This window comes from Lacerta agilis, chromosome 9 (genome assembly GCF_009819535.1).
Source record: "Lacerta agilis isolate rLacAgi1 chromosome 9, rLacAgi1.pri, whole genome shotgun sequence".
In the NCBI taxonomy this organism is placed as follows: domain Eukaryota; kingdom Metazoa; phylum Chordata; class Lepidosauria; order Squamata; family Lacertidae; genus Lacerta; species Lacerta agilis.
This window is the reverse complement of record NC_046320.1, coordinates 39,344,173-39,370,751: the sequence shown is the minus strand read 5'-3', so window position 1 is coordinate 39,370,751 and position 26,579 is coordinate 39,344,173. Positions and strand designations below refer to the sequence as shown.

The 26,579-nt window shown below is 41.9% G+C and overlaps 1 protein-coding gene across 6 annotated transcripts in view; it reads right to left on the bottom strand.

Moving 5' to 3' along the window:
- The window catches only part of INPP4B (inositol polyphosphate-4-phosphatase type II B), a 205,737-nt gene that overhangs the window by 103,433 nt on the left and 75,725 nt on the right, over window positions 1–26,579 (bottom strand). For all 6 annotated transcript variants that reach the window (XM_033160867.1, XM_033160868.1, XM_033160869.1 and 3 more), the window contains 2 exons: window positions 20,502–20,620; window positions 16,988–17,104 (listed from right to left, as the gene is read on the bottom strand). In XM_033160867.1, the coding sequence (XP_033016758.1) occupies window positions 16,988–17,104; window positions 20,502–20,620 (236 nt within the window). The remainder of the gene's footprint in view (window positions 1–16,987; window positions 17,105–20,501; window positions 20,621–26,579) is intronic.

The window sequence follows — 26,579 nt, the reverse complement described above, 5'->3', positions numbered from 1 at the left end:
GCGTGGGGGGGAGGGCAGGGAGCAAACATAGAGGAATGCCAAATCTTGGTGTACTGTCTTTCTGACCTAACCTGTGCACACCTAAAAATGTTACATGGAAAAAAATACGAGAGAGACATTGCACTACCTCTGTAAATCAAGAAAATCTTTAATTAAAAAAAAGTTTTTTAAAAATGTGTTAGACTGATATTCTGACCTAACTTCCTGCTTCCCCCTTCTTCTCATTCTCATCTCTGGACAGAATACATCTTCATTTTATCTCTCTCTCCTACAGAGATCAAAGACCAAGCATAGCTCTTTGCATCTCCAACTTCATTAGGGGAGAACTAGGAACTCTTTATTGTCTAAGCATGTTATTACCTATAATAAACCTGGTTTTCTTTTCAAATTTAACGTCTCAGTGTGATTGGGGCTCATATGGCAAGCATTCAGTCTGCAAGGTTAATTCAACATACATAATGTCAGGAAAAGTGCAGGTGGGTGTGGCCAAAACAGACTGATGGGCCTAATGATACCCATCCACCGATCTATAGTTGTAAGTTATGTAGCCTCCATTCTTTAATTCTAATTGGTGCGTGTGACTTCTGTCTTAACATAATCAGGTAGTCATATATTCTACTACATACCTGTATACCTTTGTATAAATTCTGCTTCCTCCCATTTTTCCAATTTAAAATGGCAAAATTGCTGGTTTCAAATTATTGGTTTAAATATCATGCCCATTTCTATTTCTTTCAACCACCACCTGCACCCTCCAAATGAGCACACACTTAAATAGTTAATAGTTAAAGCAGTTGTCTTTAAAGTAAATTGAGTCCCTCACTGCTAATCAGAGGCTTCCTGTTGAGTGCGTTGGCTGTTGAGTCCTGAGCACCCACACAACACATAGGTGATATTTGGAGCTTTTGCTTTTGCTATTTTTTGTGTTTTGGTTTGTGTGGCTTTTTCGTTTTTTTGACTGCAACTTGTTCTTCGTTTTATGCGACTGACTCGTGACTGTGGCTTGTGACTTCATTTTTGTGACTGTATGGAACCCGGTCTAGCTACTGGTTGATTGATTGATTGTGTGACTGCAGAAATGGATAAAAGCCCCCCATCCAAATAATGACTATCATCAGTGCATGCAAGAAAAAATAAAAATTTTTATTTTTATTATCTACATTACTGTCTTATTTATATTATAGTACAGTACATTGATTATTGCTTTCATTTTATGGATCAATGGTCTCATTAGATAGTAAAATTCATGTTAAATTGCTGTTTTAGTGTTGTTTTTAAAAGTCTGGAATGGATTAATCCGTTTTGCATTACTTTATATGGGAAAGCATGCCTTGGTTTTAGAACGCTTTGGTTTTGGAACAGACTTCCGGAATGGATTAAGTCTGGGAACCAAGGTACCACTGTATTAAGTTTTTAATATTGATTCAATTCAGGTAGGGTCAAATCAGGCCATTTACAAAATCAGCCACACCTATTAAAAATACAATAGGCATCTCATATGATGCAACATGGACATACACCATCTAACTCAAGCTATTGTTTTAACAAAATGTACATATATACAGGTTTAATTGATTAAAATTAAAATTGGTATTAAATCAACTGAAATTTCTTTAATCAGTTTAAGGCTCTCATCAAAAGACAATTAATGTATCAAAGTAAATGGTATGGAAATTATTTTTGCAGAAATGCAAGTGAACCAATTAATATGTATATTAAGTTAAACTGGAGAAAAGGCCTATGCCACAATTTCCTGAACTCTTTCTGGAAAAAAAATCTGGTGCTAAAAAACGTGCAAAGGTGAAATAAAATTGTTAGGAAACATTGGCATTTAACATCATTTAGTGAATCTTCATGTGTCTGACTAAGTGCTAGCCATCTAGAACCATCTGCTATTATTTAGTATGTGTAAAACTGATGAGTGCTAAACTATTACATAATTATAGAACATGATGTGAATCAGAGTGGTAACAACAGAAGGTACATACAGAATATATGCATGCTCCACATTTCAGACTCATTTATTTTTAACAAAGCTATCAGAGGGAAGGAAGAAAGGTTCAGTTTACATTGAAATGTCAAAGTTGAGTGGCCAGAATAGAGAGGTAATGAAAAACACAATATAAATTCGGGATTTCCTTTTTCTGAGCCCTATCCCTAATTCAAAATAATCCAAAACTTCTGATGGAGTTTCTTGTTGTTCTCTAGTTGTTCTTGTTGGTCTCTCTCTTTCCCACACCCTTCCCAACACTTCTGCCTTCTCCTATCCCAGTTACCGGTAAGCTACGGTATATAGCCTCCTTTTCTCCATACCCTCCAGCATTTAACAGATGGAAACAGGGGCACTTCTGTGGGCACACAGAAGGTGTGGCCTGGCAGCCCAATTCCAAATACAAGCATGTTCAAGTAAACAAACTACATTATGAAAGCAAGTTCCTGAATAAATAAAACAATTAATTAAAGTAGATCAAGTCAGTGAGTCATGTCACATACCACAAAGAGTTGGGGGTTGGAAGGAATCAGATACCTTTCTAACCTTAGTGAAAATGCCTTCCTCGCCTCACCTGTGGCACCTTGGTATGCCTCAACAGTGAAGCAAAATTTGGCCACCAAGATTATCTCATAAAGCAGTTTCAAATCCCTCTATTACAATTCCACAAGCAGTTACTAGATTTTGTTTAAAGCTTGAAGGAAAGTTTATGCTCAGAATGCCCTCCTAAGGGACGCTTGCCTGAAACCAAATCCCAAGTCTTTTAGGTGACAAGCAAAGAGCTTTTTCGTATTTGTCCATGCCTTAAAAATGCTCTTTCAATATATGTTTTAATCTTGCATAAGCCTCAGTCTTTTCCCATCTATTTTGCTGTTGCACTGTTTTAAAGGTAACTTGTTTCTGATCTTACTTGGCTGCTTTATTGATTGATTACTTATGAGCTAACCTAGGAAACCTCTGGGACTGAAGAGCAGGAAAGAAATGTACACAATAAAATAAAAACTGTTACATGTACAATAAAACTCCATATAAGATATTAAAACCACAGAAGCAGCAGTCATGAAATCCAGCAGAGCCATAAAAACAAAACCAGTTATAAAACATGCTGATACGCCTGGGCAAATTTTTAGAAAGTCTTCACCTCGTGCCAAAAAGATATGCAGTTATTAGAGCATTTATATCCCACCCATAGAAATAAAGACAGGCAAGCTTGTATGGGGAGAGCATTTCATATAGCAAGAAAGTCTTTTTCCTGACACCTTCAGACTTAACTTCAAATGTCAGTAGCCTCTTTATGGGTTCAGCCCTGCTCAGATCTAGAACTTGGGTTCTCCTCCTTCTCAGAGGAGCAGAAGCATACTCCAGCATCACAGATGACTTTGAATAATCTGCTGTTCCTGCAAACCCCAGTATTTCAGTCACAGGACAAAAGATCTCCATACCAGTAGCTTGGGCTTCCAGCTGGCTCTCACATCACCCACCCCACGTCATAGAAGCAAGGGGGGAAGGGCTTTCAAGGCTGCCTCGGAAGTGCAAAAAATCAGGAGCTGTGCGTTTTTAAAAGCCCTACACCTTTTTGTATTATGAGGGAAAGTGAACTATAAAGTGTGTGACAAACTGTGAATTTTTACACTTGAAGCTACATGGAACATTTATTTTGGCTGTGAAAATACATTAATTAATGTGCAGTCACAACATTACTCATTCCATACAGAAGCTCATTAGGGATGCGCTCAGCAAATCCAGCCAGGAAACACTCACCGACGCATAACACACCAACCTTAATTATAGATCATGTAACTTTTATTTTTAAAAACAAAAACAAAAAACCTAAATATTTGCTAATGGATGTCTTCTCCATATTAATAATGTTAGCAGAAATAGTAGTTTTATTATTATTAATGCAGCTGTGTTTTTTAAATTAATCAAATAATGCAATATTTAATTGCATAGACATACAACTTAATTGAGGAAGGTGATTAAAATTGAAAAGTTAATTAATATAGTAAAATGTTATGGGCATCTTTCCTAAGTTTAAAAAATACATGAATTAGAAATACTCTTCACAACCACCATTTTCCAGCCATTATCAAGCAGCAGCAGCAACAACAACAGCAAAATACATAACTACTATTTGAAGTTATCACTTTGTCAAAATGTCCTGTCAATATTATTATTCGCTGTCACAACAATACTGAAGAAATGTTAACTAAGGATCACACCTGAGGTTCCCATTGGGACATTTAGAATAATTATCAAACACTATTTCTGTTGCTGATAATTGCAGGTGGTCTTTCTGTATGAGCGCCATACATCATTTGTACCTGCTTTCTCCACTCCTTAACATTATGCTGATTGGGCCTTTGCCTAATCCTGCTACTCTGAACAATCACACCTCCATAGGGAGTTGGAGAGAAGATGCAACAGATGGAAGGCAGGGAACAGTTTTGCTGGTGACAGCAGTATTATGCAGGATGGTGAACAACTGAGGCTTCCCATGTTCTTCTAAATGTGGTGTTTTATGAGATCTCAATAAAAGAGGAATAAATGCAATGAATATGAAGGAGCAAGGTTTTCAATTGCACCCGCAAGACTAATCTAGGAACAATAAAACAAAAATGCAAAAAAAACAACAACCCAACCCTACAGACTTAATGTAATCAGTATTGTTAAATCACAGCCACAATCTTATGCCACCTGTTCTTATTTGAGAGTAAGTTCTGATGAATACATACAGTGCTTTTTTTTCTTAAAAAAATAAATAAATGTTTAGGGGTACTCTTATTTTCCTACTCATTGAAATACTGCCCCTCAATGAGGCCAAACGTAGATTCACAAAATGTTTAGGGGTATGCGTACCCCTGCATCCCCCCCCCCAAGAAAAAGCACTGAATACATAACTTTTGAGTGATCCGTGGAATCTGGCTTTCAACTTGTTTAGCAGCTGCTGCTAAAGCATAATCCATGTATACTGATGCCATGCCTTTTCTGTATTCTACCCAGTTTACAGTGGTAATAGCCATATGAACCTCACCAAGTGCCTCTTGAAAACACAATGCTCAGTCTTATGGTTGGCTTTCTATCTTATGCATTAGACAGATGGGAAATAGCGGAAGAAATAAAATGGCAACTCATAATATGCTTGAGCTGTATACCTGTAAAGTGTGCATACCACCACAAGGCAAATAATCTTTGAAATGGTTCTTGTTGTGTGGTGAATAGTACATTAAGGCCACTGGGCATTTAACAAAGAAAGATATATGCAACCAGTTATACACAGCAGTAAAAATTACATTAAGTGTTTCAAGTTCCTTCTGCAGCTGAGAGAGAGGAATGTAGCCAATTCAATGATGAACAGAACAAAATGTAAACCAAGCCACTTTCTGGAATGAATCAAATAACCAAGCTAGTGGTTAGCCACTCCATACTGAGTGATACATCTCTTTCAAAGTCATATTTAGATGAAATCTCTTGTTTCCTTAGCTTGGTAGTGCTGAAGTAAGGAAATCCCTTTTCTCCCCATTAGAAGGAGTAAACGATTTAAGCAAGCACTGAAGAAAGTGTTACGCTCAGAGGCTCTCCTGAGGTATCAATAACATATGCAAATAAAATAACAATGCAATAGGCCTCCTAAAGGGTTGGACATAATCAAGGAAGAAAAGTCCATTATGCATATAGTGTCCTTCAGCCAATCAGAAGCAGCGCCAGACGTTTGGCTTCCGGAAATTGTTCGAAAACCAGAACACTCGCTTCCGGTTGTTTGAGAGCCAATTTGTTTGGGAGCCAAGGCGTTTGAGATCCAAGGTATGACTGTATTTCACTTGTACATTTATCTAGCTGCTCTAGATCTGGTTGCCACAGGAAAGCAGGAGACAATGACAGAGACAGAGAGATGAGGGCTCCACCTGCACTAAACATTTAAAGCAGTATCATACCACTTTAAACAATCACGTCTTCTCTCAAAGAATCATGGGAACTGTACTTTGTTAAGGGTGCTGAGAGTTGTTACACGCCCCCATTTCCCACAGAAAGCTACAGTTCTCAATTCCTCTTCCTAGGTAACTCTGGAAAATATAGCTCTGTGAGGGGTATAAAGGTCCCCTAGCAACACTCAGCACTCTTTACAAACTACAGTACCCATGTTTCTTTGGCAGCAGCTATGACTGCCTAAATAGCTGGTTATATTCAACTAACTTTTATTCAGAGTAGATCCACTGAAATTAATAATGACCATAATAACTTAGGTACATTAATTTCCATGGGTTTACTTTGAGTAAAAGTTAAATGCAACACCTGAAAACACATTATAGACATAGCTTGACAAATATTTGCTGTCATCTCTGTCTCAGATATTTTTCAAGTTCAGTTCAAGGGGAGCAGGCTTTCCAGAGCAAGGTTTGAAAATTTATGAGTTCTAGTGCTTGCTGGTATGGTACCAAGATAAAATAAATAAGCTTTACTGATAAAAAATTAAAAAAATCCCCCCTCCTATTATCCTACTCAACTGATATGCAGATTTATATGCACATCTATCTCTAAAAATATACATTTATGTATTGCCAGGTGTCATGCATAAAAAGAGCTTATATAATTTCCAAAATTAATATACCTCACATTTGGAAGGAACTAATCTCTCCGTCCAAATCAGTCATAAGCTCCCTCAATTAAAAAGCCTTGTTTCTACATTATTTGGATATATTCCCAAAGAAGGTAACTGACTAAAATGGGCAAGGAAATGCTCTGCAAACTTTTGGGGAGCAGAGATAGAAATGTAGTGATCCATTTTCCTCCTTAATCCTGTCCAATTAAAACACAAACAAATGGTGCCTCATGGAGCAGGAGTGTACACAACTTGTGATGCATAATGTGGTTTTTAATTCTGCTTCACACTACATCCTCCAATTCACCCCCAAATTCATAGGCAGGAAGCAAAACAAGTAGGCTTACTCAGTCCCTGATTAGGAAGACACAATTCTCTTTACTTCTAATGTTCAGGTTGCGAGTTCCACTGCTTATATAGCCAAAATGGCACCATCCACACTCAACAGGGAGTATCAGCAAGCTTGGAAGAACCACAAGGTTTACAGGTGTACCAAAAAATCATTGGGGGTGGGGGAACAGAAGGGGGGAAACATACCAAAGTACTCAGTGGGCATGCTCAGTAGACAAGAAATGCTGGCAGACTGCTAGGGAGAGAAAAGAAAAGGGCATGGGGTGGGGGAGAATGGAATGCAATGGGCTCGAATTCTGAGCAGGGATCACTCCTATAAATCCCACTTGCAGGATCTCATTCATGAGCTTCCATTCATTTGCCTTGCTGGGTCTCCTGAGGCTTGGTGCCTGGCAGGACTAGAGCAATTTGTAGCTGTGGGTTTCACATTAGCCACATTTCTTCCTCTTCTTTCCCAACATCTTGGCTGCCCATAGAACACTTCTGCATTAGTGAGGAGTTAAAACCACCCAGGGAGAGGTGCCTGTGGCTGCCCATCTCTGTCAGCTCTCCAAGGAAGCCCACCAAGCACCTACTCTATTATCCTTTTGTGTCAGACACTGAAGTGGATCAGGATTTTAAAATTCTCTTACACTCTGCTGTTGCACACTATCTGAAGAAGTGTGTATGCACACAAAAGCTTATACCAAGAACAAACTTAGTTGGTCTCTAAGGTGCTACTGGACATTTATTTATTTCTTTAGTTTTTTATATATTTTGACTGCGTCAGACCAACACGGCTACCTACCTGAATCTAGAACTCTGCTGTTTTGATATCGTTTTAATGTTTTAATATTTTGTGTTATATTGTTGTTGTTGTTGTTGTTGTTGTTGTTGTTGTGTTTTATTGTTTCAAGGCAATGTAGTCTGCCTTGGGGTCAGCTGATATAAGGAAATCCTCAAAACAAATCTTCCATGGCACACAGATACTTGTTGTTCCAACTGTGTAAGCAGTCTATACAATGAATGACTCAATGCACCACTCAGAAATTGGCTGCTACCCCCTCAAAAGTGTTCAGGCCAAGATAGCTTATTTATATCTTACTTTATTATTCCAGTTGTTCAGCTGAAGGACTGTGCCCAGCACATGTCATTTTTTCCCTACAGTGCAAAGTCCTTTCATAACACTGCAAGATGAACAGAGTAAAAATGTATGACCTTTCAATAGATGGCAAAGAACGGACATGGTAACTTTCAGAAGGAAGGGGGAATGGATTTTTCAAGTCAAATTGTCAGAATAATTATATTTTGTTTACCAACACCTGGTATTTGAAAACAAATAATCCTGAAGTGCTAAGAAGATATCAGAATACAATACATTCAAAGAATCATAGAATCACAGAAGGCACCCTGAGAAATATCTAATTCTACTCCAACCCTCTGTAATGCAGGAATATGCAGCTGTCCTTTGAAGGGATCGAACCTGCAACCTTGGCATTATCAGCACCACACTCTAATACAATACAATTGTTTGATGTAGGGGAAAAATGCATTTAGATACTTATAGTTGTTTAGTAACAGATATTAGATTAAATATTAAGTTTCGCAAAACATAAACAACAGTGACATTGTAAAATAAGAGCTACTGAGAACAGCAACTCAATTGTGGGTTTTGCCTAATCATGTGCTAGACGTGATCCTCTTAAAAGACTGCACTGAGCAGACCACAAAGCTTCAATATTTCATTGGATACACATTTTAAGTCTATTTAATTAGTATATTGATTGTTAAATTCCACTCTGATCATTTTTATCGTTTTTGTAAAGAACTATGTAGAAATTCTGGTTTTAGTATGCTGGCTGTTTGGCCGTAATAATACACATTCATTCATTCAGCAGTGAAGGGTAATACTTTGAGCCTCGATTATTTGAGGGAAGAAAAAAGAAAAAAGGAGCAGGAAATGCCAAGCAGGCATAGGACTGGGGGGGGGGAGGAGGAGGAGGAGGAGGAGGAGGAGGAGAAGAAGAAGAAGAAGAAGAATTAAATTTTGATAGGTTTCATCAGTGAAGTTGCTTTCTGCCTGTCACTGTTTTGCAGGTGGAATATAATCACATACTTGCACATTTAGGTTGTGCAAAATTGCAAGTATTTGTCACTCTTCTGCATCAAACCTGCCCCCTCCTCTCTGAAAGAAACCCAGGCTTTTTGCAGTACAGAAAAGTGAACAGATAAGTATGGGCCAGCAATTGCTTGGTGCAATCTGATATAACCTCCATGCAAACAAATGAATTCTCAATAAACAGTGAGTGTCACAAACTGATTTGTGGAAACAAATCAAAGCGAACACTCAATAAACAGACAAATTTGAAAACAACAAGTTTCACATTCTTCTGAAAATGAACTATTAATATGAGGTTGAGTATTCAACTTCACAATAGCAAAACAAAAATTAGCTTTGGCACTTCTGAAGCTTTCACAAGCTTTCTGTTGTGTTATATTGTGAAGCAAGGGGCTAATCATTGGCAGACATGGAACGCCTAGGTGATGTGAAGAACTATAACTTAGATTCTAGCAAAAACTTAGACTCTCCAAACCTAAGGTTACCAGATTTTTTTCAATGAATCCCGGGACACTTTTCAACTTCAATGGATTTTGTATGGGGACTGATCTGTAAATCCGGTGACTGTCCACGGGAAACGCGGACGTCTGGTAACCTTATCCAAACCACAAATCTTCTCAGCCAACAGGCCAAAGACAGATCCAGTAACATAGTTCCAAACCTTGTCTACAAGATTGCTTTCAAGCCTAGGGGTGGTTTAGTAGACAAGACAACTTGTGCCAAATGGTGTTGTGGTTTTCTGATATACTATATAGTCCAATGCCCACTGGGGAATGCAGTGGAACAACCTGGATTGGTTTCAAAACTCAGTTTAAATGTTTCCTTACCAAAGTTAATTCACTTCCATATTTCCCAATGCAATTTTTGTTTCAGACAATTTAAAAAGGGCTTCAGTACTATAATTGGATTAAAAAAAAAAGATGCAAACCAGTCAGAAGGAGAGAGCTTGTTGATAGGAATCCAATATTAAAAGGATGTAACATTTATAAACTAAAGTAGAGCAAATGATTTTTCAAAATTTTATTTTTAGCTTCATAGAACTCTTGGCAAACTACTTGCTGTGCTGCTCCTTTTTTATCCTTCCTCCCCTTATTTTACCCTTCAGGGAGAGGGCAGGGACAAGCAAAGCTAGCAAGAGACCAAAAGTTAGAGAGTTGCGCTTTGCCTCAATCACTTTTCCTGCTATCTACTCCTTGGAAAGGAAAGTCCAATGCTGTAAAGAAAAGTATTGCATAGGAACCTGGAATGTAAGAACCATGAACCTTGGTAAGCTGGATGTGGTCAAAAATGAGATGGCAAGAATAAACATTGACATCCTAGGCATCAGTGAACTAAAATGGACGGGAATGGGCGAATTCAGTTCAGATGACTATCATATCTACTACTGCGGGCAGGAATCCCGTAAAAGAAATGGAGTGGCCCTCATAGTCAACAAAAGAGTGGCGAAAGCTGTACTGGGATGCAATTTCAAAAATGATAGATTGATCTCGATACGAATCCAAGGCAGTCCTTTTAACATCACAGTAATCCAAGTTTATGCACCAACTTCCAGTGCTGAAGAAACCGAAATTGACCAATTCTATGAAGACTTACAACACCTTATAGAAATGACACCAAAGAAGGATGTTCTTCTCATTATAGGGGATTGGAATGCTAAAGTAGGGAGTCAAGAGATAAAAGGAACAACTGGCAAGTTTGGCCTTGGAGTTCAAAATGAAGCAGGGCAAAGGCTAATAGAGTTCTGTCAGGAGAACAAGCTGGTCATCACAAACACTCTTTTCCAACAACACAAGAGACGACTCTACACATGGACATCACCAGATGGGCGACATCGAAATCAGATTGATTATATTCTCTGCAGCCAAAGATGGAGAAGCTCTATAAACTCAGCAAAAACAAGACCTGGAGCTGACTGTGGCTCTGATCATCAGCTTCTTATAGCAAAATTCCAGCTTAAACTGAAGAAAGTAGGAAAAACCACTGGGCCAGTAAGATACAATCTAAATCAAATTCCTTATGAATACACAGTTGAAGTGAAAAACAGGTTTAAGGACTTAGATTTGGTGGATAGAGTGCCTGAAGAACTGTGGATGGAGGCTCGTAACATTATACAGGAGGCAGCAACGAAAACCATCCCAATGAAAAAGAAATGCAAGAAAGCAAAGTGGCTGTCCAATGAGGCCTTAAAAATAGCGGGGGAAAGAAGGCAAGCAAAATGCGAGGGAGATAGTGAAAGATACAGGAAATTGAATGCAGATTTCCAAAGAATAGCAAGGAGAGACAAGAGGGCCTTTCTAAACGAGCAATGCAAAGAAATAGAGGAAAATAACAGAATGGGAAAAACCAGAGATCTGTTCAAGAAAATTGGAGATATGAAAGGAACATTTCGTACAAAGATTACCACAATTAAGGACAAAAGTGGAAAGGACCTAACAGAAGCAGAAGACATCAAGAAGAGGTGGCAAGAATACACAGAGGAACTATACCAGAAAGATATAGAGGTCTCATACACCCCAGGTAGTGTGGTTGCTGACCTTGAGCCAGACATCCTGGAGAGTGAAGTCAAATGGGCCTTAGAAAGCCTTGCTAACAACAAGGCCAGTGGAAGTGATGATATTCCAGCTGAACTATTTAAAATCCTACAAGATGATGCTGTTAAGATGCTACACTCAATATGCCAACAAGTTTGGAAAACTCAGCAGTGGCCAGAGGATTGGAGAAGATCAGTTTACATCCCAATCCCAAAGAAGGGCAGTGCCAAAGAATGCTCCAACTACCGCACAATTGCACTCATTTCACACGCTAGCAAGGTTATGCTTAAAATTCTACAAGGCAGGCTTAAGCAGTACGTGGACCGCGAACTCCCAGAAGTGCAAGCTGGATTTCGAAGGGGCAGAGGAACCAGAGACCAAATTGCAAACATGCGCTGGATTATGGAGAAAGCTAGAGAGTTCCAGAAAAACATCTACTTCTGCTTCATTGACTACGCAAAAGCATTTGACTGTGTCGACCACAGCAAACTATGGAAAGTTCTTAAAGAAATGGGAGTGCCTGATCACCTCATCTGTCTCCTGAGAAAACTGTATGTGGGACAAGAAGCTACAGTTAGAACTGGATATGGAATAACTGATTGGTTCAAAATTGGGAAAGGAGTACGACAAGGCTGTATATTGTCTCCCTGCTTATTTAACTTATATGCAGAATTCATCATGTGAAAGGCTGGGCTGGATGAATCCCAAACCGGAATTAAGATTGCCGGAAAAAATATCAACAACCTCAGATATGCTGATGATACAACCTTGATGGCAGAAAGTGAGGAGGAATTGAAGAACCTTTTAATGAGGGTGAAAGAGGAAAGCGCAAAATATGGTCTGAAGCTCAACATCAAAAAAACTAAGATCATGGCCACTGGTCCCATCACCTCCTGGCAAATAGAAGGGGAAGAAATGGAGGCAGTGAGAGATTTCACTTTCCTGGGTTCCATGATCACTGCAGATGGTGACAGCAGTCACGAAATTAGAAGACGCCTGCTTCTTGGGAGAAAAGCAATGACAAACCTAGACAGCATCTTAAAAAGCAAAGACATCACCTTGCCAACAAAGGTCCGTATAGTTAAAGCTATGGTTTTCCCAGTAGTAATGTACGGAAGTGAGAGCTGGACCATCAAGAAGGCTGATCGCCGAAGAATTGATGCTTTTGAATTATGGTGCTGGAGGAGACTCTTGAGAGTCCCATGGACTGCAAGAAGATCAAATCTATCCATTCTCAAGGAAATCGGCCCTGAGTGCTCACTAGAAGGACAGATCCTGAAGTTGAGGCTCCAGTACTTTGGCCACCTCATGAGAAGAGAAGACTCCCTGGAAAAGACCCTGATGTTGGGAAAGATGGAGGGCACAAGGAGAAGGGGACGACAAAGGATGAGATGGTTGGACAGTATTCTTGAAGCTACTAACATGAGTTTGGCCAAACTGCGGGAGGCAGTGGAAGACAGGAGTGCCTGGCATGCTCTGGTCCATGGGGTCACGAAGAGTCGGACACGACTGAACGACTGAACAACAACAACTCCTTGATTGCTCTGGAACGGCAGTAACAGTATGGCAGTTCAGAGATCACAAATTCTGAATAAATTCCAGTTGCCAAGTACATCCAAGCAGACGTTATTTTTCTGACACCTCTAATCTCAGCACTTGAACTGGCAGTTTGTGGAATTCTACCTTTCTGCTCCACAATGCAGATTAGCAGGTATCAACTACTTAATCAATAGTTAGTAATAAGCAGTGGTTTATTCCTTTAAAAAAATGTTTCGGGTACTCTCATTTTCCTATTCATATTGACAGGGCCGTCTTAAGGGGATCGGGCGCCCTGGTGCGACGGTCCCTTGGTGCCCCCGGTGGGCCGCCTCTCCGCCCACCTCCCTCCTGCGCTGGCCGCCCCTCGGGAGGGGGGTGGGCGAGCGGGGGATGAGGGGCGTGGCACTGTAAGCCGGCCGCCCTCCGGAGCCCCAGCTGGAGCGCTGGGAAGGGCGCGCAAAGCCCCGCACCGCTCCAGCGCCACGCCCCTCATCCCCCGAGGGGCGGCCAGCGCGGGAGGGAGGTGGGCGAGCGGGGGATGAGGGGCGTGGCGCTGGAGCGGCGCGGGGCTTTGCGCACCTTTCCCAGCGCTCCAGCTGGGGCTCCGGAGGGCAGCCGGCTTGTAACTCGCCCATCGGCGCGCGAGCGCCCGCCCGGTATGTCGGCAGGCTCGCAGGGGCGCCCCTGGGGGGCCTGGCGCCCTGGTGCACCACGCCACCCAGCTCCTATGACGAGACGGCCCTGCATATTGAAATACTGCCCCTCTATAAGGCCAAACTTAGATTCACAAAATGCTTTGGGGTATGCGTACCCCTGCGTTCCCCCAGAAAAAAATCACTGGTAATAAGAATAATATATAGCTCTAAGTTCCACAAAATGTTAAATCAAGTGTGACTGAAGTTAGTTTGCTTGTGTGTGTGTCTGTGAGACCGTAAATTACACCATCACATGTTCAAGAGTGGTAAATACTGATGAATAGTACAGTACTTAGTTGGGAAGCACCCTGGAATTTAGAGGCTAGAAAACCCTCAATTAGAGAAATCCTCTTTGGAGGAACCAACAGTTTTCAGAACAAAATATGACAGTCAGGCCAAGAGGATTCAGAACTCTCAGGGGAGACAGGAACACAACCCTCCCCCTCGTGAGCCAGGTAGCCCCTTCTCTGATTCAGAGGCAGATGTCAAGTGGCTACCAAGTACTAGGAGAACAAATAATATTTCAACTGACTAGCAAATAATAGACTTGCTCCCAACTACCACCAGGAAGGCCCAGAAAATAGTACAAAATGGTAAGGTATTAAAAGGAGATTTCCAAAATTTCAAATTAACACTGTATTTCCTGGTTTTGAGGGCTCTCATTCACAACCTTTTTTATAGCTTTGTTTTTTAATACTGTATTAATTTTGCAACAATTCCTTTAAAAAAATATTTGCAGAAACGTAGCTGCACTTCTGTAAATCAAGACCTTGATTCTAATTATTCAAAGTACTGAAAATAATACACCATTAAAATGAATAGATTTCCCAGGAAACCACCTATCAGCTGCCCCATCACCGCCAGTGGCCGCCAATCACGCTCTCACTTGCTGCGACAAGGGCAGCTGTCTATTGGCTGCCGCAGCGGAATCAAAAGGGCTAATGGCGGCGATCGGGCAGCTGTGATGTAAGCGGTTGTGTGCTGCGTTCTGGCAGGTTAGCGATTTTCGGCATTTCCTCCCCGCCCCCAACAATCAAGCAGCCAATAACTGCTTGCAATCTGGGGCTCGCACAAAAAAACCATTTGCCCGTCCCCCCTCAGCACTACCTGTGTATAAGAGGAACCTAAATTTTGAACCTCATTTTCGGGTCAAAAAAGCTCATCTTATAGACGGGAAAAAAACGGTATATTAAAAGAAGAATGGAAAATGTTTTTTGAATATATGGAAAATAACTGTATACATCTGAAAATGCTGGCAGCACTAAGGTAAATTAAACAGAGTAAAAAAAATTGATGAATGTAAAAGTGGAAAACTGATTTGAATGGTTATAGTAAAATATGCAGGAATGTACAACAAATAAAATGAACCATGGAAGGATAAGAAGGGAAGTCATTGGATATTTTAAAGTTTGCAAAATGTTTGTTTTTAAATGTAAAATTGAAAACTTAATAAAAATTATTTAAAAACAATGACGAAGCACTGAAAATAATACAACTTCAAAATTTAAACATGTCGCACTTCTGAAAAGTTATCAAGTGAACGAAATATCTTCTTCGCTAATATTAATGCAATATGTAATATTATGTTAATCATTCACAATCCATAACGGGTAAAAATGCTAAACTAAATACAGATGCAAAGCATTTTGTTTTTAAGGAGGGGGGAATGGTATTATTCCATATTTTATCAGCTTTTGCACACAAACAAATGTAAAAGTCTTGTGACTTCTTAGCTTGTCAACTGCTCTGGGGAAGATGCTTTAAAGATGTGTTTGAATATTAAGAAAAGCAGGAAATGAAACAAAGGGAAAAATTTTAAAAATTAAGGATTGACAAACCTTTGTGGTGGAAAACTCTGCATGAAAATATATAGACAAAACTGTAACTGGGTTGCTGGATATATGTTGGTAAACAATTCCTGTTCCATTACCTTTTACTAATGTGTGTGTGTAGGTGATGCAAAATCCAGTCTTATAAAGTATACATTCTTTAGTAAGTATTACCAGGGGCGTTCCTAGCCCCTTGGCCGCCCGGGGCGGGAAGCCAAGAGGCACCCCTGGGGGCGGGGCATCGTGACGCGTGCGTGCGTCATGACGTCATGACGCACGTTCACAGCGCGATGCCACGCCCCCCGGGGGGGGGGAAAGGGAAATAGCAGGTGCTTCAGAGCGCCCGCTTTGCTCCCCTCTTCCCTTTCGGCTTCTTTCAGCGCCGAAAGGGGAGGAAAAAAGGAAGCGAAGCCAGCGCTTAAACGCGCCGCTTTGCTTCCTTTTTTCCTCCCCTTTCGGCGCTGAAAGAAGCCGAAAAGGGAAGGAAAAAAGGAAGCAAAGCGGCGCGTTTAAGCGCCGGCTTTGCTTCCCCCCCCCCCCTTCCCTTTCAGTGCCGAAAGGGGAGGAAAAAAGAAGCAAAGCGGCGCGTTTAAGCGCCGGCTTTGCTTCCCTGCCCGCTTTCTCTTTCGGCCGCCGTTCGTTCTGTCGCCCCAGGAGCAGCAGCTGCTGCTTCTCCCACGGCGACGGAGCGAGCGGCGGTGCGTGGGGGTGAGAAGCGGCGGCCCCTCCTGCCACTCCCCACGCACCACCGGTCACCCCGGGAGCAGCAGCGCTGCACAGACGGGGTGCTTGGCTGAGCGAGCACCCCGTCCGTGCAGCGCTGCTGCTCCCGGGGTGACGGAGGGAGCAGCGGCGCGTGGGAGGGGCCGCCGCTTCTCACCCCCACCCGCCGCTTATCACCCTGTCACTGGGGGCGTACCGCCCCTACCGCCCCTCCCCAACGACGCCCCTGAGTATTACATACACATTTTTAAAACTGATGGCAGATGGGCTGCAACAATACAAGTCTCAATATGAGAATAATTAAAGCCCGATTTGATTATCGTTTCTTTCAGAACTCAGGTCTTACATGACTAGAACTCTATGATCGGTAACATATTTTGAGAGAAGTTATTTTTTTTTTCTACCCTTCTTATCTCAATCCATTCCATATGCTGCCAGACACAGTTAACAGGAAAGCCACACACAACCTTAACTCTTTCTTTCCTGGCAACTTGAGCAACAATTCAATACGATCAGCAACACTTGAAACACCTAAGGATCAAATGGATGGCAAAATAACCCCATGGAAAGATCAGTCATATAGCAAAGCATATATTGCATAGTTTAGCAAAAGAAGCAGCAAGGTACATACCGTGTCTTGAGATTTATCCTTGACATCATAGACTGTTAGTTTTATTTTAGTCTCCTCATAGATAGGGTAATCCGGGGGGAACGTCACACCAGTCAGAAACAGTGGGTCTCTTGTTCCCTGCATAGCACAAGCACATAACTCAGATTTAGCAAGGTAGCAGCTGTGTACCATGCTACAGCCAGCTATGGTCAATGAAACAATAGCCATGGGATCTCCAAAGGCAGATTTGGATTGCCAACTGCAAAAGCCAGAGATACAAAATGTAACAGCGCAAACATTTACTCAGTATAAAGAGAGACGTTTTGAGGTACAGAAGTTGAGTTCGTGACCACAAACCACCCCAGGCAACTGTGTCACCGTATACTACGAAGCAGTACTCCTCTAATTAGGAACAGCCATTCAGCCATTCATTCATAATCCAAGGCATATAAATTCACATGCACTTCATTTAAGTAGTCACATGTTACAATTCATGCAAAAGAACTAAAAATATGGGAAGCACTAGGCAAGGCCATAAATAGCTGTGTGGGAACCGTAAGCTGGAGTCACCAAGTTTCCCAGCTTTATATACAGAGCTTCATGTCTCCCTCCAAGTTCGTGCCTTTTATCTTCATGTATGGTTGATCACAGAACTGCAGAGTTGGAAAGGACCCTGAGGGGCATCTAGTGCAAACCCCTGCAATGGACTAGCAGAGGGAAAGTGCTGTACAACTTGACTGCCTTTCAAATCAAAACCACCTGTTCGGCTATGAAGGAGGGCAGAAACAGGCTGTGAACAATGACTAGATGACATTTTGACCTTCAAGGCTAGTGTCTTGGCAAAGGAATAGGCATAGCTTGAACAATGTTTGATTTATCTTTTTTTTAAAAAAAAAATCAATAACCTTTTCATTTTAAGAAGTATTTTCTCAACAATGCAAGCTAAACTAAAAACTGATTCATAGTTGAAATGCATAGGCTTGTAGTATGATGGAAATAATTCCAGCTAGGCTAATCAGGGTTTAGTACTAGAACCTATTTCTAGAACCCAAGTCTTAGCCATGGAACAAGCAATGTAAAAGAGAGTGCCTTTGAGTGCGCAATGAATGCCTTTGCCTCAACACTGAGTAAAGTAATTGCAGAAAGCCACAGCTTGGCTGGGACTAGAGTTTTCAAAGGCAGGAAGTATGACTTTAAAAGAGATTTTAGACCCAGCACCAAAGGCTACACCTTGGATGGTGCTCAATAAGTTTTGCAGAATCAGCTTACAAAATATTATTTTAAATGACACTTTGTGTTTAATATAGCAGGGCTGGTGTGGCGTAACAACTGGAGTGTTGGGCTTCAGTGAGGGAGAATTTCCTCAGCCAAAAAGGAGTATGAGGCTGTGGATCAGTGAATATATTTCAGCATAACCGACCTCACAGGGCTGCAGTAAAGATAAAACGGGGCAGGGAATTTACATTGTCCTTAGCAACTTGGAGGAAGGGCAGGATAAATTTTGCATGAAGAACTTAGCTTGCTGATGCAGTTAGTACCGCCAAATACCACATTTCCTTCAAGTTAATTGTTCTTCCACTCATAAGATACTCAGGGTATGTAAAAGCAGAAGTACTCCATTCTTTAGCCTACTGACTGTTCAGCTACTCAATATTGACCTTGGAAATAACACAGGAAAGCAAATACCGCTAACCTCAAATTTGCTTGTGTTGTGTAAGGTGGCGTTCAATCTTCTTATCCTTAACCACTAAAATGCATGTGTGTGTATATGCGTGTCCACACGTTGTCCACATGTATATATGCAGCCATGCACCTATATGTGGGGGGGTGACCTTGCCCATTTTGGCCACACCCACCAGTGGCATATATCCCCCAGAGGATATGATTTCAGTCCTCTGGCTGAAAAAGGTTCCCCATACTCCCTCTCTGTCATTTTTAAATAAATTGCAGTAACACTACAATCATGGAAGAAGTTTGAAAAAAAACTATTTTTATTTAAGTATTTTCAAATATATGTTTTTGAACCACATTTTTCATCTTAAAGCTCTATGCAGAGAGATCAGATTTAAATGTAACAGCTGCTTCGCTCTTAATGAAAGTGATAAAAAAGAATACCAATACTGTAAATTTATTTATAACTTGCCACAAACTCTTGCAATAAACCAATACCATACAATAACAGAAGAGCTCTTGTGTAGGGTTCCAGCCAGCCAGCCATGCATTTCCTGCAAGATACTATAAGCTAGCAGGAACTCAAGCAAGCCGTTCTATTCTCCTCCCCCCACCCACATTGCATTCTTCTTTTACAAGCAATTTTCCTAGGCAAAGAAACCGTTTTCACCAAATCTTTTGAGAGTTGTAATTGTCAGGGTTTTATCGTCTTCCCTTGCTGTGTATTTTTCTTACTGAAGGTGTTACTTCATGCTGTGATTCAAAGAAGCACGAAACTACTTGTCCATGAGCACAGGGGCTTTGTATATCTTAAGAAGCCATACCCTCTTTCACTAAGCAAACTGCTTTGCACGAGGATGGGATTGTGCAAAGTAGTCTTGTGATATTGCATAGTGGACTTGCAGATCAATTTTTTTTTTGTTTTTTGTTTTTGTTTTTTTAAAAAAATCCCACTCAGCTGTATTGTTTTTAATTTGCTTTTAGCCTCCTTTGAGGGATACTGGTGGCATACAGATGTAAGAATATGTGAAAATAAAATACATAATTTGAACATATATAGAGTTCTGTGTAGAATGTCAGCCAATTCTAAACTGTAATAGGAAAGGGTTCGACTGATGCCTGAACAGTCTGCTACAACAAATGCAGTGCAACATGCCAAACAGTCTGCACAAGGCCTATCCTGCTGTGTTGCAGGCTGTTTGAGTTACAGCTTTAGTACTGCTAGCAGTTCAAGTCATGACAGCTAAATTTGCAGCAGGAAGAATGCTCAAAAAGCATTCCTTTGACGCATCAGGAAACTTTAATAGTGAGAAGCTAATTCGGATGTAGTTTCACACAATTAAAACCTGCTTCCTTCCACAACGTATCCTAAAACTCCTTAACATGAATATTTGGTAACAAAAAGTAAACTTTTGTTCCAAGAAGCAGACAAAGCCGTAAGTCACCAGGGCAAAGCCACATCAGGCAATGTTTGCTGCAGAAAGTTATGCCTACAAATATTATCAGTATAAACCGTAGCACGCATTCTTCATGAAGCACAAAGCCTTGTGTTTCGGATGACATAGTTCATTGCAAACATACAGCATGCTAACATTTTCTTTGCCGAAACTCCACATTTTAAAATACTTCTACTGGGGGGGGGCTGTCTTAACATCAAAGGAGAAGCAATAGTTCCCCAGAGGATTTTGCAGCGTGTCTGAAAAGCCAAACAACTTTTTATGTTTCCTTCTGCAGAAGCAGAAGTTTCACAAACAAGCAAATGCCAGCAACTCCCCTCCCCTCCCCTGCTTTATACTGGCTTAAAAAAGAAAAGAAAACTTAGCATTTGATGACTAATGGTGATCGAACAAAGAAAGGAGCTCACCTCCACAATTTCTGTGCTTGTATATCGTGTTGAAGACTGTTCTCCAGGTTGAACCACGGTGATCTGCACAAATGTATTCAGTTTTCGATCACGAGTTGGAGCCACTAGATCTTTACATGCTGGAAATGGCACAGGAGGGAAGGGGAGGGAAAGTGGGGGGAAATCTCTGTAAAAACAAATCAAAGTGAACACACCACTCTGTGGCAAGGCAGGCTGAGCTATGTTTCAGAGTTAAATTGCAGAAAAGCTTCAGCTGATTTAGCAGAGGAAGTCCCTTGGAAGTACCTTACAGAAATAGGAAGTCACATGTTGAAAGCTAAATTGAGTTTTCATTTCCACTAACCATTTATGCAATTCCTGCAAGGCTTTCAGCTCTTACATATGAATGTACTAAGCTCCCACTACATGTATGTGCATATGTGCACACGCACGCACACACACACTTCATATATGCAAATTTACACACACAGTAATTCAAATTTCAGCCCCCGCATCCAAGTATCCTGATGGAGAAGCTTTCCAATAATTTGCCATGAAATCATTTCTCAGACACCCCAACTTAGTCACCTTTTATTTAAACAAACTGCATCGTGCTTGACTGTTTCAGGGAAGTCAAATTAAATACTGCCACTGGCTATGTTGATTTATATGCTCCAGTAAGACATTATAAAATTTCTTGGCAGGGCTAATCACAGGGTGAAGATTCCATTTTTAAAGCACTAGAGAACACAAAAGGCAGGAATTGACAGAGTGTGTTGCCAGTTTTATTACCATGCAGTAGCACTGCAGCTGTAACTATTTTTGAACAGGTTACAGGTAAACTGTCTTAAGGTGATGCTTCTGTTTAAGGGGAAATTTCAATTTCTCAGCATATAAGTTACTGGAGGAAACCTGCTGAACTTACGTTATGAAAGGATTTTAAAAGAGTTTTATTCAATAGCTCAGAGAACAAACCCTTCCCATGAACAACTAAGCAATTCTTTTTTTTTTTTAAGTGGGTAACGCCACAAGTCTACTCTCCATTCCTCCTCTCCTGATGCAATAGGGGGGAAATCCTGTACTGTTAATAACTCACCTACTGATGTGAATGGGACAGCTAAAAGTCCAGCAGCTATATGACACACATATATACTAAACTTTACAGAGAGCCACCCCACCCCATCAAAAAAACTGAAAAAGGTCAAACTAAGCCAATCATGGGGCAACCCTTACAACTATATCCTTGGGGGGGGGGGCAAACAATCTATTGATTCTCATAATCTCCACAGAAGGTATCCCAAAAAATTCTGATTTCTTAGGAGTTAATTGTTTGTTTTTGCATATAGATTTAACATTACAAAAAGTTAATATAAACAGAGCAAATCTCTCTGCTACACCTCGAAACTTTAAACATAAAGTTACATGGGTACAATATCTGACCAGCCTGGTGAGGCTACTGTGTAAAGTGCAAGAGAGTGCAAGACACAGGAAGTGCAAGAGGAACTGTGACCAGCTCTCCAGGAACGACCAGGAAGCACTGAGTACACAGTCATTTAGCGCAAGCTGCAAGTCCAGAAAACTAAGCAAATTAAGATTGCTTAGTGTATTTGAATCCTAGAAAACCATACAATAATTCCAGTGATTGTGCAAACTAAGGATGCATTCAGATACTCAGCTTAGTCACGACGTGGAAAGAGGACACTGTATGGGCACATTGCTTGAATGCTTTAGCACATCCAATATAAGAGGAGATACTATGCATTTACAGCTGGACTTGCCTGAAACTGTTTCCTGTTGTGATCTCGCTACTTATCTGTGATATGTCAAAGCACATTTAAGTGGATGGTTCCAAAACAAAGCCAAAGAAAAGAAGACTGGTGAAGTCAGTAGTTTTTGTAGCTGTCATTTCCTATCTATATTCATAGCATTTTACTAATAGCTCATGAGTCAAAGAACACTTAAAGGAGCAACACGCTGGTGGTATGTCCTACGGCAGGGGTCAGCAAACTTTTTCATCAGGGGGCCGGTCCACTGTCCCTCAGACCTTGTGGGAGGCCGGACTATATTTTGAAAAATATAAATACCCTGCAAGCCGGTCCCGCAGCTACCTCTGGACCTGGAGGAGGAACGCACTCTGCACATGCTCAGGAGCACGTCTCGGTGCCACCCGCTCACCGGTGCTGTTGACAAGCAGCAGCTGCTCCATTGGCCCATTCCCATGGAGCTCCCAGGCGGCATGCACCACGCGCTGTGGTCCATCATCTGAGGGCAGGTCTGCGGGCACGCCGCGCACGCAGAGCGCTGGGCAGGCGGCGCGCAGCTTGCCATACAGCTGCTCCAATGCGGCCACTGATCATGCCACCAGCAGCAGTGCCAAGCCGGGCACCAGACGTGGGGGCAGAAGGTACGCCAAGCTCTGGCTGAAGCCCTGCAACGCACCCATCACGATGCCCATGGTGCGGCCCAGACCCACCAACCGCCCACCAGCCTCTGTGTCCATGGCCGCGCTGGGTTTACCTCAGCGAGCGGGCAGCGAGGATTCGGGTTGGCTGCAGGAGCTCCCTGAAGCCAATCTGAACCCGTGCCAGCATCGTGGAAGTCAGTCCCCGCGTGGTGAGGCATCTGCGGCTTCTTTTCAAGGAAACGCCGCACCGGTTTAGCTCAGCGCAGGGACTGACCGAGTGGGTGGCAGGGTCCATGGGCCGGATTTACGAGCCTGGTGGGCCGAATCTGGCCACCGGGCCATAGTTTGTCGACCACTGTCCTAGGGCCTAAAGGAAATTTATCTCTAGAAAAAAGAAAATTATGCCCCAGGACATAATTCAGAAAACACCCATCTACACACTTAAATGCTTTTTTCAAGAACGAAGAGCCTATAAACAATAATCATGCCTCCAAAAATACTCTTTGGAATCCAAAATGAAACAGATTTTGCTCAATCCACCATATGATGCTATGATTCTAATATTAATTAATACAAATAAAATTATTATTATTATTATTATTGTTGTTATTGTTATTAACTGCAATTTTATTTAAATCGCTAATATTTTAACATTTTCATTTATTTGAAGCTCCAATAATTTGCTCACAGGCTGGAAGGTAATAAAGATAGCCCAAAGCTGCCATCTCATTAATTGGCCTAGAATGTCAGATAAAAAACTCATCCCAAGGCCAATAAAAGCTGCCAAGCTACTAATCATCTTCCACAAATCAATGGCCTATGTGAATGCTGAATGTCACACTCAAAAAAAGGTTTCTGATCCCAGTAACCTGTGTAGAATGTCATATTCTGTTTTAGTTTGTTTAAAGGTCAAGCATCACTTATTTGCTCATAGCAGAATACTGACCGTGCTTAAAATGTTTTATTTCTATGTTGGCTCACAAGTCAGTTTTATCCTAATGTAATAAATAATATTAATTATACTTCTAGGCAAGTTCTTGTCAGTAAGCTTGCTTTCTCAAATACACTTAAGGCACTGCTCAATCAACTGCCACTTACCATATTTTTTGCTCCATAAGACACACTTTTCCCCTCCTAAAAAGTAAGGGAAAATGTCTGTGTGTCTTATGGAGCGAAGGCTCCCTGTCAAGCAAGCGGAGCGCGCGCATTTACAGGGAGCAGGGAAGGAGGGGTGGGCGGCAGCATCTCCGCTGCCCGCCGCCACCCTGGCTTTTGTGGGTGGCGGGCAGCGGAGGAGATGCTGCTCGTTCCTCCCCGCTACCTGCGTTTGCAAAAGCAGGGAGGAACAAGCAGCACCTCCTCTGCTGCCTGCTGCCACCCCCTCCTCTCGCTGAACGCAGTGAGAGGCAGGACCAGTGGCCTGAAAGGAACCCTTCCAGGCTGCTTGTCCTGCCACTGACGCTGCCCGCCACCCCCGCCTCTTGCTGAACACGGCGTGGGACCAGCGGCCTAGAAGGGGAGAGCCGTCCTGACGCTGTGCTTGGCGCTAGCGTTTCTCCCCCCGCTTGCTTTAAAGCCAGCTGGGGAGAGGCGACGGACCGTAGTGTCCTCCCCTTCTCCCCAGCTGGCTTTAAAGCCAGCGGCAAAGGGGCGGGGGAGAAAGGAGGAATGCCCCCCCCCCCACCGCCCCTTTGCCGCTGGCGGCAGCGGCTGTGGAGGAGGAACATTCAGGTCAAAAAGCTGTTTTCTCCTCCTCCGCAGCTGACGCAGCCAGGTTTGAGTCAGAATGTTTTTTCCTTGTTTTGCTCTCTTATAAAATAGGTGTGTCTTATGGAGCAAAAAAATACAGGTGTATGGCCAGGGTAGGAAACCTGTACACTGCGAGGTGTTGTTGAATTATAGCTCATAACAACCCTGACCATCAAACATGCTGGCTGGGCTGATGGAAGTTAAACAATACCTGGGAAGGACACATTTTCTTCACCTTGGCTTGGATTCTGACTGCCTTGTGTATAAGCTGAAAACGCTTTTGCTTTTTTGCAGAAGGGTCACCAGCCTTTACCACAGGAAGGAAAAGAGGCAGTGGTTTTCTTCCCCCTTCATCTTTGTGGTTTAGTAAACTTCAAACACAGCACAGCAATATGTTGAGTTACCTATGGGAGATGGAACCCTCCCAAGCGATAAAACACTGCTCTCTCTCTCCTGGCTAGCTCAGTCCTAGTTTCAGAGGGTTGTTGCAGGTAGCTGTCAGGGAGCTGGGAATTCTTCCATGGGAATTCCTAGCACCCTAAATTTCAACTCAGATGTGCTCCTTCATGTGAAAACGGAGAACAGACCTTTGGCTATCACAGCCTAGGACTTCCATCAACCTCCACTGGTGGTTTTCTAACTTCCTTTCTAATTTTGCATTTTATTATTATAGTTATTGCTATAAAATCCAAATCCTAAATAAACTCCTTCTTAGCCCTCTTTCACAATAATTCATATAGTTCTCCTTACAAAACTTCTTGTAACCCTACAAGCAATGTCAATTGATTACAATTGTCTTTCAAATATATCATGAATTTCTTCCAGTACTTCAGTAAAGTCTGGTCTTCCTGGTTCTGAATTTTCCCAGTTGGATTATGGGAGGTATTTTCAACCTTATAGGGCAGCAAGAGAGAAAGGGAAAGTGTTCCTATTGTACCCATAGCCAATACCCACTGTCAGGCCAAGGGTAATGCACTATGATAGGGAAGGAGCGCATGGAGAGACTTTTGTGAGAGTTTTACTAATAAAACCCATAAAATCCCTTAAACATACCTCAATTGTTAAGAGATGCAGCTAAGACTCTTGAATACAGACTCTACGGTCTCAGGGTAAAAACCTTCAGAATTTGGCTTAGACAACCTGTGAGCTATAATGTTTAGTTTTCTAAAATGAAAGAAACATGCCAAAAGGATGTAACTGATGGCCAACCTACCAAAGCCCTTACCATTGGCTTCATTGAGAGATAAGCTGCCATTTGACTCCTTCCCTCCAGAACTGTTTCTGTCCAGGAACTGCTTTATAACCTGATTTTGCTCATTTCCTCTTCCCTTCCATTCCTTTTTTCCATATAAGCCACACCTTTTAGAGTAAAAGCTAAAGGACCCTTGGATGGTTAGGTCCAGTGAAACGCGACTATAGGGTGCAGCGCTCATCTCAGTTCAGACCAAGAGAGCCGGTGTTTGTCCACAGACAGATTTCTGAATCATGTGGTGCAATGGGACATTGTGATGAGTGCCAAAGCGCACAGAAACACCCTTTACCTTCGCACCGCAGCAGTATCTATTTATCTACTTGCACTGGTATGCTTTTGAACTGCTAGGTTGGCAGAAGCTGCGACACAGCCACAAGAGCTCACCCCATCGCACAGATTCGAACTGCCAACCTTCTGTTCAGCAAGCCCAAGAGGCTTAATGGCTTAGACCACAGCGCCACCTACGTCCCTACACCTTTTAGAGTGTAAGGCTGCAGGCAGTGACTATGTACAGCACAAAGTAAATTTTAGATACTTAAAAATTATTTTAAGAAGTAACACCAACAAACACTGCCCCCCCCCCCCGCAATCATGAAAATATTTTCACCAATAAAACTCCCTGATGGAGTCAAGGGCATTTTTGCAAAATAATGGATGTAATCTGAGGAACAGAGCCCCATTAGAACACAAACCA